General features: G+C 43.4%; 1 protein-coding gene across 4 annotated transcripts in view; it reads right to left on the reverse strand.

Annotated features, from left to right (window-relative positions):
* Positions 1–15,259, reverse strand: part of ntm (neurotrimin) — a 336,788-nt gene that overhangs the window by 5,216 nt on the left and 316,313 nt on the right. For all 4 annotated transcript variants that reach the window (XM_056593493.1, XM_056593492.1, XM_056593491.1 and 1 more), the window contains 4 exons: positions 7,091–7,219; positions 3,081–3,201; positions 2,602–2,753; positions 1,573–1,608 (listed from right to left, as the gene is read on the reverse strand). In XM_056593493.1, coding sequence (XP_056449468.1) covers positions 1,573–1,608; positions 2,602–2,753; positions 3,081–3,201; positions 7,091–7,219 — 438 coding nt within the window. The remainder of the gene's footprint in view (positions 1–1,572; positions 1,609–2,601; positions 2,754–3,080; positions 3,202–7,090; positions 7,220–15,259) is intronic.

Here is a 15,259-nt window from a genome sequence, read left to right on the forward strand (position 1 = left end):
TTAAAACACTGTTATTATCACGTGTTCAGACGGATGATCCAATAGACTCCATATATCCTTGTAGACTCCTATAACTGCATCAAAAGCAACCCTTTCTCAACATCACACAAAGAAAGAAAAGGCTGTTGGCTCTGCCCTGAGTGCTTGCGAGTGAGAATGGCGGGCTTTTCTCTGATTAAAAATGTAAAAAGGAAAATATGATAATGTTTTGGGCTGCGTTAGCTGGGAAATTTCGTGTAAGACATCTTATACAAATGTAATACTGTGGTGGTGTTGGCTGGAACGTCCTGCCAGACATGTTTCATTAATTTGATACTTAAATCGACCAGCACAGGGATGTATTTCCTTCCATTGCTCCAACCCCGAGGGAGGTTGCTGCATACTGGACTAACAGACAAGCGAGCAGACATTGGGAGGGTTAGTGGAAAGGAGTGTCTGGCTGAAGGACACTGATCAAACATGATATATATATTTAATTTCAAGGGATGAGCAAAAATCGATTCCTTCTTTTTTTTCAACAGTGTATGGCTTGCTTAAAGATGTCTTATAGAAATGTGAATTAATTAGGAACCTCATCCAGTGATAAACGTACTCTAATAAACAAAATGTTGCCAAATTATTTTAAACCGTAAGCTTTCCTATTTCAATGGGTTTAAATGGCCATAAATAGTAGGACAAAATGTAATGTTATTTTGTCTTTAAACATCCATGTACCTCACTTGCAAAGGACGCCCAGCTAATTAGGCTGATAACCGGATTATCCACAGTCTTTCAAATGATTAATAATTAAGCCTTCAACCAGACCCATATTCATGTAATGTAATCATGATGCTTTAAATGGGATTTGATGAACGGACACTTTACTTGGCAGTAACATGGATACAATGATCAACGAGATGGTACCAGTATGAATTTTTATATCTTTCTGTGGTATCTACGACATACTAATTGTAGAAAGTAACCTGCTACAAAGCACGAGCCCAAATGTTTCATTTTACTTCAGTGCATGTAACAATGACTACCAATAACTGAGGTCAGAAAAAGCTTAAAATATATACTTACATGAGGAAAGAGCAAACATTTACAATAATGAAGTCATGCCACAGAGACAGGTGGTTAGGTTCGCAAAGACAAAAAAACAAAAACAACAGTTAGCCAAACATAAACAGACCATTTCCACAGGAACTAAAATGTATTCCTCATGAGAGTCACCTCACCTTATTGACAGTAGGTCAGGTATAAACAGGTAGTTGAATGGAAAGTTTAAAGATGAGACTAATATTTACGCCCTTTTGTTTTTACTAAAAATTTAAATAACAGAGGAGACGGCCATGCTTTTCCTCGTTAGCATCTCGGAAATTGGATCAAATATCCAATATCCAAGTTACTGTTTCCCCGCCCGATTCGGACCCAGTTGCTCTCTGCCCGCGCAGAAACGCTGGCAAGAGGAAGTAACTATCCCTAGTTTGTGAAAATGGCCATGCTTATGGCAGAATTAGCATGCAGTAGAGCCGTTTGGATGCAAGACAGGTTGCGGAGGCGCATGCAGTCCGCCTTCGGCAGAGTACTAACCTTGCAACAGTGTTGAGCTAGTGGGTTCAATTACCTCTATACCAGCGGAACAAATGGAACAGAGTGACACATCAACAAACAAAACAGCCACACATCATGGACTAGACCAGACTTGGAGGAAGGAAACTTGTGCAGGGCATGACAAATACGTGGTAGAATGACATTTTCATATAAAGTAGTTGCAGCAGGTGTGTGTATATTGTATGTGTAGTGTCTGGTTTAAAACATAGAAAACATTTAAGTCAATATTTAAACCTGCACCATGTACGTTTTACTATTAATAGCACCTGAGGGCTTCAGTGGTAGCTACAGTTTTAGCTAGGGGGGAGGGGGGGGTCAAAGGTGGATCAGAGTAGAACGATAGATAGAGAAACATTCTCTGGATGGATTGACCTGTGGATGGCTGCGTTTTATTCTTAAGGAACTTTATAGGTCAGATATACTTGAATGGAATAAATAGCAGGAGTGGAAAAGTTACATAGTGCAGGTTTGAAATAAGTTGGCATTGCCCTAACAAATCATGGAGAAATCTTTCTGACCTTTTTTTGTTTAACTTTGCACTACACTTTTAAGAATGAAGTGTGCATCATGATATATGTCATTATGCCAATGCAACTACCATTCACATTGTAACTAGCATTGGGAATGTATCTAACATATACAAAGTAACTAACATTCACAATTTGACTAATATTCACAATGTAGCTAGCATTGCGAACGTAACTAACATTTACACAGTACCTAACATTCACAATGTAACTTACATTGAAAATATAGCTAGTATTTACAATGTTATTAACATTGACAATTTAACTAACATTCACAATGTTACTAACATGGAGAATGTAGCAAACTTTTACAATGTAACCAACATTGACAATTTAACTAACATTCATAATGTAACCTACATTGAGAATGTAACTAACATTTACAATGTAACTTGTATTCACAATGTAACTAATATTCACGATGTAACTAACATTCACGATGCAACTAACATTCACAATGTAATATAGCGGATGTACTCACCATACAACAGAAAGCTTGTGTTTGCACTCCCTAGTTTGTTGAGAGCGATGCAGGTGTAGTTACCGTAGTCACCCTCGGAAACGTTAAAAAAGGTCAGCTTGGACAGAGAGTCGCTGGTCTCAATCTCCATGCCCTCGAAGCCATTATAGATCCTGAATGATAACATTTTCGTACATATTTAGACAAATCACACGGCTGATGCAATCAGTAGGGCACAGTTTGTCTTTTAACTGAATATATTCATGATTTCCCTTTGAATAATAAACATGTAAAATATATCAGTTCAAATATGCTAGTTAAATAAAATAGTTTTATACTATTTATATTTTATGGGTTTGTTACGGCATTATGGACAGTGAAGAGAAACAGAAAAGTGAGTTGAACGAGTGAGGGAAGGACATGTAGCATTGGACCCCATATGATTAACGGAAACAAACCACCGACAGTTAAAACACAAGTACCCACAAACACTACGTTACCTCCTGTCGTCTTTGTACCACTCGAAGTCCGCCTCTGGCACCGCGTCGGCCTCACACTCCATCACCCCTATCTGGCCCAGAGTCACGCCAATGTCTCTGCCCTCTGACACACTGGGAGCATCTGTAGGAACACCATATATGGTCAATACCCTGGGCAGAGGTCAGTGGAGCGCCCTGGTCTGAGCTGCACTGCAGCAAAAATCCTACTGTATAATCAGTATGAGTGTGAATACAGTTAAGAGCTTATGCAGGAGTTAGTATGGGTACGTTTGGGCATGTTGCCCAAGGACGCATGAAGGTTAGGTTGGGGGCATTGGGGGTTGAACCAAGGACTTTTTCAGTCACAGCAAAGTGTTGGATATGAATATGTCTAGTTACTTAATACGTGCTTAACTATAAGACACCCCAAGCATTTTTTCCTGCCAGTTTTGTTTTGTGCTTTGCCAAAACCTTTCTTTAGAGAATAAGCTGGTCTAAGCTTTATGCCTGCTGCTGGCATTATCAGATGAGTTTTAAATATCAGATTTTTTGGAGGGAGACCAGGGGTGCCCAACCAGTCGATCGCGGTCTACCAGTCGATTGCGGGTTGAGTTGGAGTCGATCGCGAGAAATGTTTTGATGGAGGAAGCCGGTGTCGTGCCAATGTAGTTGCCCCCTATAGGAAGTGTATCATGAACATGCATTCAGCACACACTGCTTCTGATACGAGAGTAGCGTATGTGTGTGCGCGAGAATGCTAGTGTGTGTGTGAGTGACAGCGATTGAGTGGCCAAGCGAGTTGAGCGAGCGGTTTCGCATGTCAGTTTATTGAATGAACGAGTCCGGTTGTGTCTGTGCAAACGTCTACTGTTAAGTCAGTGGAACTACGAATAAAGCACCCAGCCTTTCAATAATCGGTGGCCGCTTCATTCCGACCTATAAGCAGACCCACTGCCGGTCGAAGTGAAGGGTGCTACCCCCGAGAGAACATCGGCCCTGGAGAGAACGTCTCTCCTGTGCTGCTCGACTATGGTCTGGGAGCTGACAGCAGGAAAGATTTCACCCAAGGCTGATTTAAAAGTACATTTCTTTCTAATGGTTGGTCATCAACGAGGTTGTAAAGTAGTAACTTTGGGCACATCTGTCAAAATAATTGTTTTTTTAGGATTTTTATTCATTCATTGCGCGGCGGCCGAACTGACGGGGATATTCTCTGATATAATGAGTCTTAAAGAAAGTGTGTTGCCTGGGAAAAAAAATTCACGCGCCCCTTTCTATCTGCGCATGCGGGGTATGGTTGCTAGGTTGTAACTAAGGACTCGAAAGGGCATTTGGTGAAAATATAGATGTGGATTGTATAACGTCCAAAGTGGCATCACTCTTCAACCTGGATATCTGTGCTATTGAGAATGAGATCCTATCACTGCAAAATGACATTGAGCTGAAATCCAGAGCAACACCTGGTATGAAGGTCCAATTCTGGAATCTACTGCAGAAAGACAAGTACCCCAACCTCAGACAAACTGCACAGAATTTGACTGCACTTTTTTGATCAACATATTTGTGTGAGTCTGCCTTTTCACACCATGACCTTGACCATAACCATGACTGATTACCACCTTGCAGCCTGCTTACGGCTGGCACTCAGCTGCTACTGTCCGGACTATGAGAGACTACCTTCCTCCTCTCAGTGCCAGGTGTCCCACTAAGGCAGAGATACCACTTTATCAACTTGAATTAGGCATTGTATTATTTGGGTTGTTTTTCTGCCTGTTGTGTTGTTACAGGCCAGTACTAGGCCTACTTGTGCTTATTCTTTGCACCTCCACATTTACTTCAATAAATGTATTATTAGTGTTAAAACTTTATCCACAAAACAGTGTTCTATATAGGTGCACAATAAATGGCGGCTACGGTACGGTTTTCTATATGGCTTGGTAGATCTCAATACACTATCAACTGGACAAAACAAGGTTGGGCACCCCTGATCTAGACTATAATTACGTAAGGGATAACGCCCGACGAGGTGTCCATTATCAGGAATTAATGGACTTCGCGGAGGCAACCGTTCAAAGGCCTCCGCGTCGTCCATTAATTCCTGATAATGGACACGCTTATACCATGGTCACTTGCCAAAGAAAATAAATTAAGACTATTCATTAATATTTTTATGCGTTTTACAATCCGAATTTATAGTTTTTCACAAGCCATAACTTTGTTACCCTGGTAACGCCTGAGGGTTTGACTAATACCTGGAACAATCAGTACCCTCCTGTGAGGTTCTTATGCAACGGAAACGTTGTTCACTCCTCTAGTAAACAGGACGGACCTTAGCTACGACTTGGCAACGGGAGGTGTTCTAGTCCGCTCAGCTATGAGCCAGAGAGCTAACGTTATGCATTGTACATATTTATAATTCGAAATTCGTCGCAGCCTTTATACCACAGATAGTCTAGGTTCTAAAGCATATAGCCGCGGTGTCTGATTACAGTTTAATTGATTTTTCACAATTTATCAGCTCTGGATTTGAAGACCGAATCACCGCGCCATTTGTTTCAATGGGAATCGCGACGGTCTATGCTTTCAATATAAAGGTATAAATATTTATAATTTGAAATTCGTCCCAGCCTTTATACCACAGATACTATAGGGTCTATAGCATATAACCGCGTTTTCTGATTACAGTTTAATGCATTTTTCACAATTTACCAGCTCTCGTTTTGAAGGCTGAACAGAGAATTTGACTGGAACCACAGTACTTAGCAGGTGTCCGTATATCAGGGGTTAATGCACACCCTGCAGCCAATCAGAATGGAGTATTCCCCCAGACCATGGTATAAACCCTGATATTGACCATATCTTCCTTTTTTTAGATGTTAAAGGTTGGGTATGGGATTTGCGAAACGCCTGCAGATTTTGAAAATACACAACTCAAATGTTCCTACCCCCTCTCCTTCAACGCTGACTCTGACTCCACCCATTCCAAGTACCTGGACGCGCAATCATGCACGAGCGCGAACACAGATGCACGAGAGCGAGCCAGGCTAGCGTAGGGTTTTCCTTCTCTTTACTGGTGGTGGTGGTGGTGGTGGGGATGGTGGCGTCTTGTCTGCCATGGAAATTGTCTTCTACTGCTAGGTCCAAATGTGGATTAACTAGTTCCAGTAGCTACTGCAGGATAACAACAAACAGGAGCTTGCTCTGGGTCACGAGTACTGCACGAAGGGGTCGCGCGCGGGGCGCGGGGAGTGCAGTACGACCGTTTGATTGACGTACTTACTGTCCAATGCAACTCGGTGGCTCTGGAAATCATTGGCTGGAGTTTTTCGAGCCCTGCCCGTTCCACAGATGATTGACTTGTTTAATTTTCATGTCAGTACTTCTAACTCAGTGGCTGTAAGTGGGTTATGATAAGGATTTCAAGTAATTTTGCAAAAATGGCCAAAAAAGCGAATTCCATACCCAACCTTTATGTAATACCATCTTGTTTTGTTGTTTGTAGTTTGTGCCGCAAAGCTTAAATAAACATTGTTCCTTACTCCAGATACTTCAGGCAGTTTATTACATTTTCTGTGCTTTTTATGTTTATTTATCCACTTTTTATGTAAAACAAAAAAAGGAGGAAAGTGTTGTTTCTTTTCGCCCGAGAAATATTAAATAAAACTGGTTTCCATAAATGAATTGCTGGGTGACTGAAAGTTCACACGTAGTTGTGATACCATTCCATTTATCAATTGCTTCAGTAAGTCAGTTTGAGTTTATATTCTACTACAGTAAATCCAGTCAGTTTGAGTTTATATTATGCTGCAGTTCATCCAGTAGGTTTGAGCTCATATTCTTCCACAGCACATCCAGTAGGTTTGAGCTCATATTCTACTGCATTACATCCATTAGGTATTACCTCATATTCTACTACAGTACATCCAGTAGGTTTGAGCTCAGATTCTACTACAGTACATCCAGTAGGTTTGAGCTCATATTCTACTCAGTTCTTCCCCAGAGTATCCAGGCTGTGTAAGTCTTTAACTCACAGTTGACAGTGATGTCCACGCTCTGGACGTCGGCATCGATCTCATTGATGGCGGTGCACTCGTAGGTCCCTGCTCGGTGTCGAGGGATGGCCTGGATCTCCAGGTACTCATCGTCCGACACCAGGTCTCCTGTGGGCAGAACACAAGCAGAAAGGAGATTACCATCTAAATTCAGGCCTGGAGTCCAAAGAGTGACTCACAGTTTGTTTCTTCCTCTTAACACGTCACAGCAGTGGGACGGTGGCAATAGGTCTTATGGGAGACAGACGTCACAGGGTTGGGGTCACAGAGGCTGGACGAGGCAGAGGAGGAGGTGGGAGCAGACATGGAGAGTGCCAATGGGACCTCCGCAACAATTATGCTCTCTTCGCTGCCCTCTCTTCTGTAGCATGTCTGAAGCAGTGACACGAGGAGGGGGCATCGGTTCACTTGCCAATAGGAGGCCGCGGAGTCCATCTTAACACATTTAAAGGTGACTTTTATACCACCAGGTGGGAGTGGGATTAGCCATCACCAACTGTTTTGAAAATCTGCCTCTTCTGACATCAAAAGTGGGTACGTCCACCTAGATGTGTGCTGGATAGATCAGTCTACCAGCCTACCCAGTTGACTGTGGCATACGTTGCTCATCTATCCGTCATACATCTAGGCGGACACGCCAACTTGTGATGTCAGAAAAGGAAGATTTTCGAAATGGCTTTTAACGGCTAATCACACTCACACCTGGTGGTATAAAATGTCACCTTTAAACGACACGGCCAGGGGGAGGGGGGGCTTCGACCCACAGACCCGGCACCCTGAAGCAGCCGTTCAAAGCAATCTTTCTCGTCTGCTTTTTAAATGGCTTCGCTTTGTTTCCGTTCCCTCTCCGACTGACAAGATGTATATGAAGTCGGTTTTCCCCTCCCACTCCCCGACTCTCATAAAACATTGTAATAAAACGACAGACCGTCGGGCAACAGCCCCCAGCATTCAGATAGATGGATCGATGCATATATGGATGGATGTGTCTAGATGGTCTTACTCACCGTGTCGCGGTGCGGTGTGGTCACTGAACTGTGCAAGTCAATGTGAGTCAAGGGACGAGCGTGCGCAACGGTCACTCAAAGCCAATGCCAGCATAGCATCATTCTCCTTGAGTGGAGACAAGCTGCAGAAGCAAATGTTGACGGCTGGGCGGCAGTAAACAGCCAACTCCATTTGGGATAGATGTGACGCACAAGCAACTGCTTAGTTGCTTAAAGTCGCCATGGAATAGAATTGTACCGTCTGACCTAGTTTGCCCAAACCAATTATTCACAAATGTTGCCATTTAGATTCTCTGCGCGCGTATTGGCAGATTTACGGTTAATGACTTGCATGACCAAACATGGAGTGAAAAAGACAAAAGAGTTAGAAGAGTTGTCTACGGAAGTTTGGATTGATAAATCGAAAGAATTATCTGAAATAAATCCTCGCCTGTCAATGCTTAAAAAGAATAAATGTCACATTTTTTCCATCTGCTATTGATGGCTGCTGGCAAGTGAGCCACTGTTCGCTCCGACTCCATTTTCTGCCGCTGTTTACATTGCACATATATCGGCATGTTACACATGGTCATTCTTCCATGTCTAATTAAAACCGAAATCTCAAACTAAGTTACGAAAAGACCAAGCAGATGGCGACGGACGTTACTACAGTTACTGGAGAGATCGCTGTGGGGAATACACTACATGCTTTGTGAGTATAAATAATTTGATGAATTATAAGGGCAAATTGCTCTAGGACTATAATCTAGGATATGGGTTTCCGAAACAAATGATTATCGGCCTCTTTGTTTCCATCAAGTGAAGCGCCGCATCCTTTTTGAGCCTACACTGAAAGTAGGATTGAATGGGTTGGTAGGCTAATTAAAATACTTGTGGGGAGAAGTATAGGCCTCTCAGAGGGCACGAATCAATGAATGAATATGCTTCTTCAGAAGTAAATGCAGAATAAAATAACACATTAATAAAAAAATCACTTCTTGAGTAGGATATCCCTAAACTAGTATCTATAGACTAATTTGCAGATGCGTATTAATCTTGAACCTCTTAGTTATTTTTCGATTTTCAAGAGGCTTTATCCAAAAGGCGCATTCGGACAGTCCTACAACCCCTCAAAGCAAGAAACATGTGAGACATCAGCTACAGCCATCTTTGTTTTGTTTCTGAAAATGCCTCCATGCCGCAATCATGGGGCACACGTACACTCATTGTATGTCATGTGAGATATTCGTCTAGTTCCCTGGCTAGGAGATCCCTGATTCCTCATCACCATCGTGATCAGATGATGCATAGTCGGTCACCACAACCCAACTGGCCAGCAGGTCTTGCCACTTCTAATCAATCTGATTTCCCCATACTGGATTCCACACAAATGGTTTAAATCGAATTGAATTCAGTCATACAATTAGAATTCTTGACACAAAAGAAAGACCCTAAGTCCTGGAAGCAATTTAATTTGGTCCTACAATTCCGAGACGATAGCACTACCAGTATCAATTTCCGATGGAATGAAGGTGTGATCTCTTATCCGGGGTTGATCATAGCATTTATTTTCCACTTTGTACAATTGTAAGAATACAAATAGGGAGCTTCAATACAACGACCAGTTTGATAATGTCCAGTGTTTTATCACTGGACATTATCCGATTTGTCCCGAGTTCCAGCAATGAATAGAGTGCAGCCTTGTAGAGAATCAAGGTCTTTCTCGCTTCATGCCTCTCATGAAAGTAGACTGCTGCTGCTATTGTGGGGATGAAAGTCATTGTAAAAAAACACTGTCTCTGCACTTTTTTCTACCAGCAATGGCCTTGTGTCACCACCGTCCGAGAGACATAGCCGAGGCAAATCCAGAGAGAGAGAGAGAGAGAGAGAGCGAGAGAGTGAGAGAGCGAGAGAGCGAGAGAGCGAGAACGCGAGAGAGCGAGAGGTTTAGAAAGGGAAAGAGACCTGGACGAGAGAAAGGGAAAAAGAGATGGATGAGAGAGAGAAAGAGAGCAGGAGAGTGAGAGAGCAAGAGCGAGAGAGCAAGAGCGAGAGAGAGAGAGAGAGAGAGAGAGAGAGAGAGAGAGAGAGAGAGAGAGAGAGAGAGAGAGAGAGAGAGAGAGAGAGAGAGAGAGAGTGAGAGCGAGAGCGAGAGAGAACAACGGTTGGGATAAAGAAATGGATGTGAGAGTAAGAGAGAGAGAGGGATGAGAGAGAGATGAGCGTCAAAAAGAATAAAGCGATGCCAAGGTACGAGGATCTTGGATGAGGAGGCTGAGTTTCGGCCCCTCACTGCCCTCGGCGGGTCCCTCAAAAGCGACAACTTTGGCTTTTGAGTTTTTCAAGGACGACAAGCAAAACGGGGATATATTTTATGAATTGGGAGAGTGTGTGTCTGTATGTGCGTGCGTGCGTGCGTGCATAGTGGGCAAAGAAGAGCTGGATACGGTAGGAATAAAAGCACATGACAAGAGGACTAGCAGAGTGCACAGGGATGCTTGAGGGCTGGAGGGGCATTTAGTGTGAAGGAGACGGAGACTCTGCTGTGAGACTGGATTTAGATTAAACAAGAAATAAAGGACAGGGGAGGGACACACGGCAGTTATGTGAAAGTCAGGGTGGGATTCAAGGGCTGCGGGGGGCGAAAGTGAGTGAGTGAGTGAGTGAGTGAGTGAGAGAGTGAGAGAGAGAGTGAGAGAGAGAGATCAACAAAGAGAAAAAGGGTGAGAGTAGGTAAGGGAGAGAGAAAGTGATCTCTAGTGGGGCAGGGGAAACGAGAAGTAAGGAGATACGGCGGGAGGTAGCGTCCCTCTTGTGGAGACGGAGCGGCCTGAAAGTAGTATGTTCGTGGAGTAACGCTGTCAGATGTTATCGGCCGGAACGCCATGCAGCAAGGTGCGAGAACTCAGCCAGTGTTCAGGTGTTGATAACAGCATGAATCACCTATAACTAGTGACATGACCCAGAACCAAAACAGGAATAGTGCCAGGGTGGAAGAAGAAGACGAAAAGAAAGCAACAATCACAGAAACATCACACACACACACACACACACACACACACACACACACACACACACACACACACACACACACACATACACACACACACACACACACACAGGGTTGACGTCAACAACAGCATCGATTTGTTGCAGTGTGTTTCGTTCCCCAAAACTATGCTTGCCCAGGAGGAGATGCTGTGAGGGTTTAAATATGGAGATACCTTTTTCCCCGCTGATTATAAGCCTTGGGCATATGGAACTTTATAATGTGCCAAGCTAGCTTTGATGTATCGTCCTCTTTGAAGAAAACAAACATTAAAGAAGGGAGGGAGGGTAAGAAGGGGGAAAAAAAGGCCAGCATACACACACTATAGCTTGGGGTGCTATTACCCCTAATATAACAGCCACACACTTAGATTATCTGTTGTGACAGCATACTATTTGGTTTAACTCCATTAACGGCAGAGCATATATTGGAGCTTATTTGGCCGGCGTTGCGACAGTGAGTACCGTTGCTACCGTTGCTATGTGTTAGGCCATGCATCCCTTTATGTTTGAGCACGGCGGCAAATGTAAGGAAGGTGAATTAAGCACAATGCGCCCTTTGTCTATTACAATTACGCAACCAGGAAGCGACGTGGTGTATGTTCAGGCATACTGAACATGTATGCTACGGTCTGTGAAGCACATGCTAAAAATATCCCATTGATTCTGCTCTGAGGCCGATTAGCATGTGCATAAGTAACCGGAATGTACTGGTTGTACCTTGACTGCACACCTAGCTGCAAATGAACGTTGGTTAATTATAAGCGGTGTATCATTTGATTAAGCTTTCGGTTCATTATTTTTTTTTTTTTGGTGACAGCGAAAAAAAAGAAAAATAACTTCTCGTCAGACGCAATAAAACTATGCTGTCCACTTGTTCCAGTCACTTCAGCAACACCAAAAACAAAAGCAGCATTGGGACACAAAATAATCCTCAACATCAATTATGGATTACAGGTTTAAAGATAACGGGACAATATTAAGTTTGTCACTGTTTCTTTGCTCACAATATTTCCCCACACGCCTCTGAGTCGACAAGGTTTAACACAAAGACCCGCTCGGAATACTTAGTACCACTAAGTGCGGACACTCTATTTTCCACGCCGTATCACAGCAATTTAACTTGGGGAACTTCTTTTGCTGGCGGGCTGAGCTCCATCATGCGGCTGTTCATTTGGGCTGCTGGCGGCCTGGAGGCAGCAAGCTCTGCAGTCAGGTGGTGTGGTGGTCTGCTGGAAATACCCATGATCCCCCTGATCCACGGCTAGGCCCCCCAAGACATCTATCAAGGTAGGGAATGTGTGTGTGTGTGTGTGTGTGTGTGTGTGTGTGTGTGTGTGTGTGTGTGTGTGTGTGTGTGTGCGTGTGAGGTCTACAGAGCTCAGGCTAAGCTTTAAATATCATCAATCCTCTCCCTCTGTGTCTCTCTCTCTCACACACACACACACAACCATGTGCGCACACACACACACACACACACACACACACACACACACACTAACCCACACACACACACACACACACTAACCCTAACACACACACTAACCCACACACACACACTAACCCTAACCACACACACACACCGAGACAGACAGACAGACAGACAGACAGACAGACAGACAGACAGACAGACAGACAGACAGACAGACAGACAGACACAGAGGCAGGCAGGCTTACACACACTCACATGTGCATGTTTGGGCACAGACACATACACACTATTTATTTATTTATACAATCTTTGCCCTTATTTTTCCCCCTTCCCCAGGAAGGCATGCTATGAGTGGGTCCACAGCGAACGGCCCCCAGGCCTAGCTGCACTTGATCTGCGGCTGCAGTGTGGACAGCAGCCGGTGCCGGGGGGGCCGGCAGCCCAGCTGTACATGGCGGGGGGGGGAACTAAACATGCCCACTGGGTTTTGTAGAGAGGAGGAGATAACCATGGCTGCCTCAGGCGCTGACGATTTTACTGGATCTCACAACGTCTAAAACTATCGTCTGAATAAAGATATTTGTCTATTTAGCATTTTTCATTATTGGAATGAGGGAAAAAATATATATTTTCTGTTGCACAGTGTCACGCATCACAGAATGTGTTGGCGTGGCACACGTTTTATTGTGTGCCTGGAACATATCCAAGGGAGCATTAGTAAAAGCCGACACATTCAATGGTTGTGTGCAATTTTGTAATTTGCCATGTTGACCCTCAGATACACCCTCACATATTCTTCAACATAGGGTGTTAAAGGTAGGCTTGTACATCAATATGTAAAACGTGGCAAATCGTTTCCCACCCACACGGTGCCTTATAATAGAATGACTGTCATGAAGATGCATAGATTACACATTGATTAGTGGGCAGAAACTCAATTGTTGGAAGGCTCTCTCTCTCTCTCTCTCTCTCTCTCTCTCTCTCTCTCTCTCTCTCTGAACGGATCATGTGTCCTCAGGACTGCACATCAGTGTGGATTGATTCCTGAATGAATCATGCTGATCTTTCAGGCTTGTGTGTTTTGGAGTGACGCGGTGCCGTGACGACACATGAAAAGGCGTATGGAAGATGCAACTGCTTCTAATTTAATGAGGCAGAATTAAACCGGTTACACAGTGGATATGGAGGGGCTGAGCCCCGGGCTGTGACTGTGATGTCTTCGGCAATTGTTCTCCCCTGTTCATCCACACACTCCTACACACAATCATCCAACAGTTCATTACACATGCGGCACGTGCGTATTCTATTTCGTTAGAAGGCCTCTAATTGGCGGCTAATTAGGATCCGGTAGGTAATAATCTACCGGGTGGACAAGACAACACTTTTTTCTGTAAAGTGTTTTCGTCAGCACATCAACGTTCGTCACGATGGAATGCATAATAATACAAAGACACTGCTCGATGAGTCAAGAAGAACACTAGTGCTGTGTTCCAATATCCATACGATCCGTACTTACTAGACTTAGTTTGAGTACGTAGGGCGTTCCAATTCAAATCGGGCGAAAATAAGTGTACTGAAGGGACCTGGATGGCGTACCGTACTCAAAACGGTCAAATCGCGAAGTGTGGATCGATCATGGACATATTATAGAATGGACACCGGATTCCAAAATGGCGCCCGTTCATTACTATCATAACTGCTCAATAGCGCAGGGCAACATCAAGGAGAGATATGCTTCCGCATCATGGGAGCCTAGCCACGCCCTAGTTCATGACGTACCGGATGCAGAAATATTCTTGTTTTTTAGCATTGTTAGCATTGTAGCATCATAAGCGAGAGGTCTGAGCGATCGCAGTCGCATTGTTTACCGACCATGGAAGTGTTAACTTCATAAATATGAAAGATTGCTCCATATAACATATAATAGTACATAGTAAATGTATGTATGAAAAAAATGTATGAAACAGATTCGATCCAACTATTTACGAAAAATGCAATCAATAATTTATATACAAATAAATGGTTACATATCGATCAGCAACGAGGTTGGAGTAGCCTACCCACATAAATGTTTGTAAAAGGCCTACACCAACATTGTTAACTGTCATACATAGCGCAACAATCAAATGAAAAATTAAATACTAACACAACTGAAATGTTTATTAGGCTATTAACAATATTATAAAAATGATACCGTAATGCACCCGTTCTTTGTCTTTGGATCTTTTGAATAAATTGATCAATAAATGGTGAATCGCAATGATCGCGAGCAGAGGAATGTGAGAGTCATTGAGCAACACTTTTAGTGATAAAAAGTCACCACAGTGCCTAAAAACCATCAACGTCATTCATGTTAAGTAAAAGAAAAAACCTCGGACACGAGAAGTTAACGGAGCCGTGCACTAGGCCCTCTCGAATGCCGGGCAACAACAACAACATTTGTTTCACTATGAATCCTTTCAGCTGCCCACCCCTCCTTCTCCAGCAAAAAATAATAACATAAAACGGCTTGAGGTGGCGCTTTGAAAAGAGAAAACTTACATTTTTTAAGTACATGACATAAAGATATTTATGAGCCTTTGATTGACATCCAGACATTTTTTGCGGAGACACATTCCTGTTCCCCACTTGTATTGGAGTGAACGGAGATATCTACTTCTGGGCCCCTTGAATCGAGGGACC

The sequence above is a fragment of the Gadus chalcogrammus genome, chromosome 7 (genome assembly GCF_026213295.1).
Source record: "Gadus chalcogrammus isolate NIFS_2021 chromosome 7, NIFS_Gcha_1.0, whole genome shotgun sequence".
In the NCBI taxonomy this organism is placed as follows: domain Eukaryota; kingdom Metazoa; phylum Chordata; class Actinopteri; order Gadiformes; family Gadidae; genus Gadus; species Gadus chalcogrammus.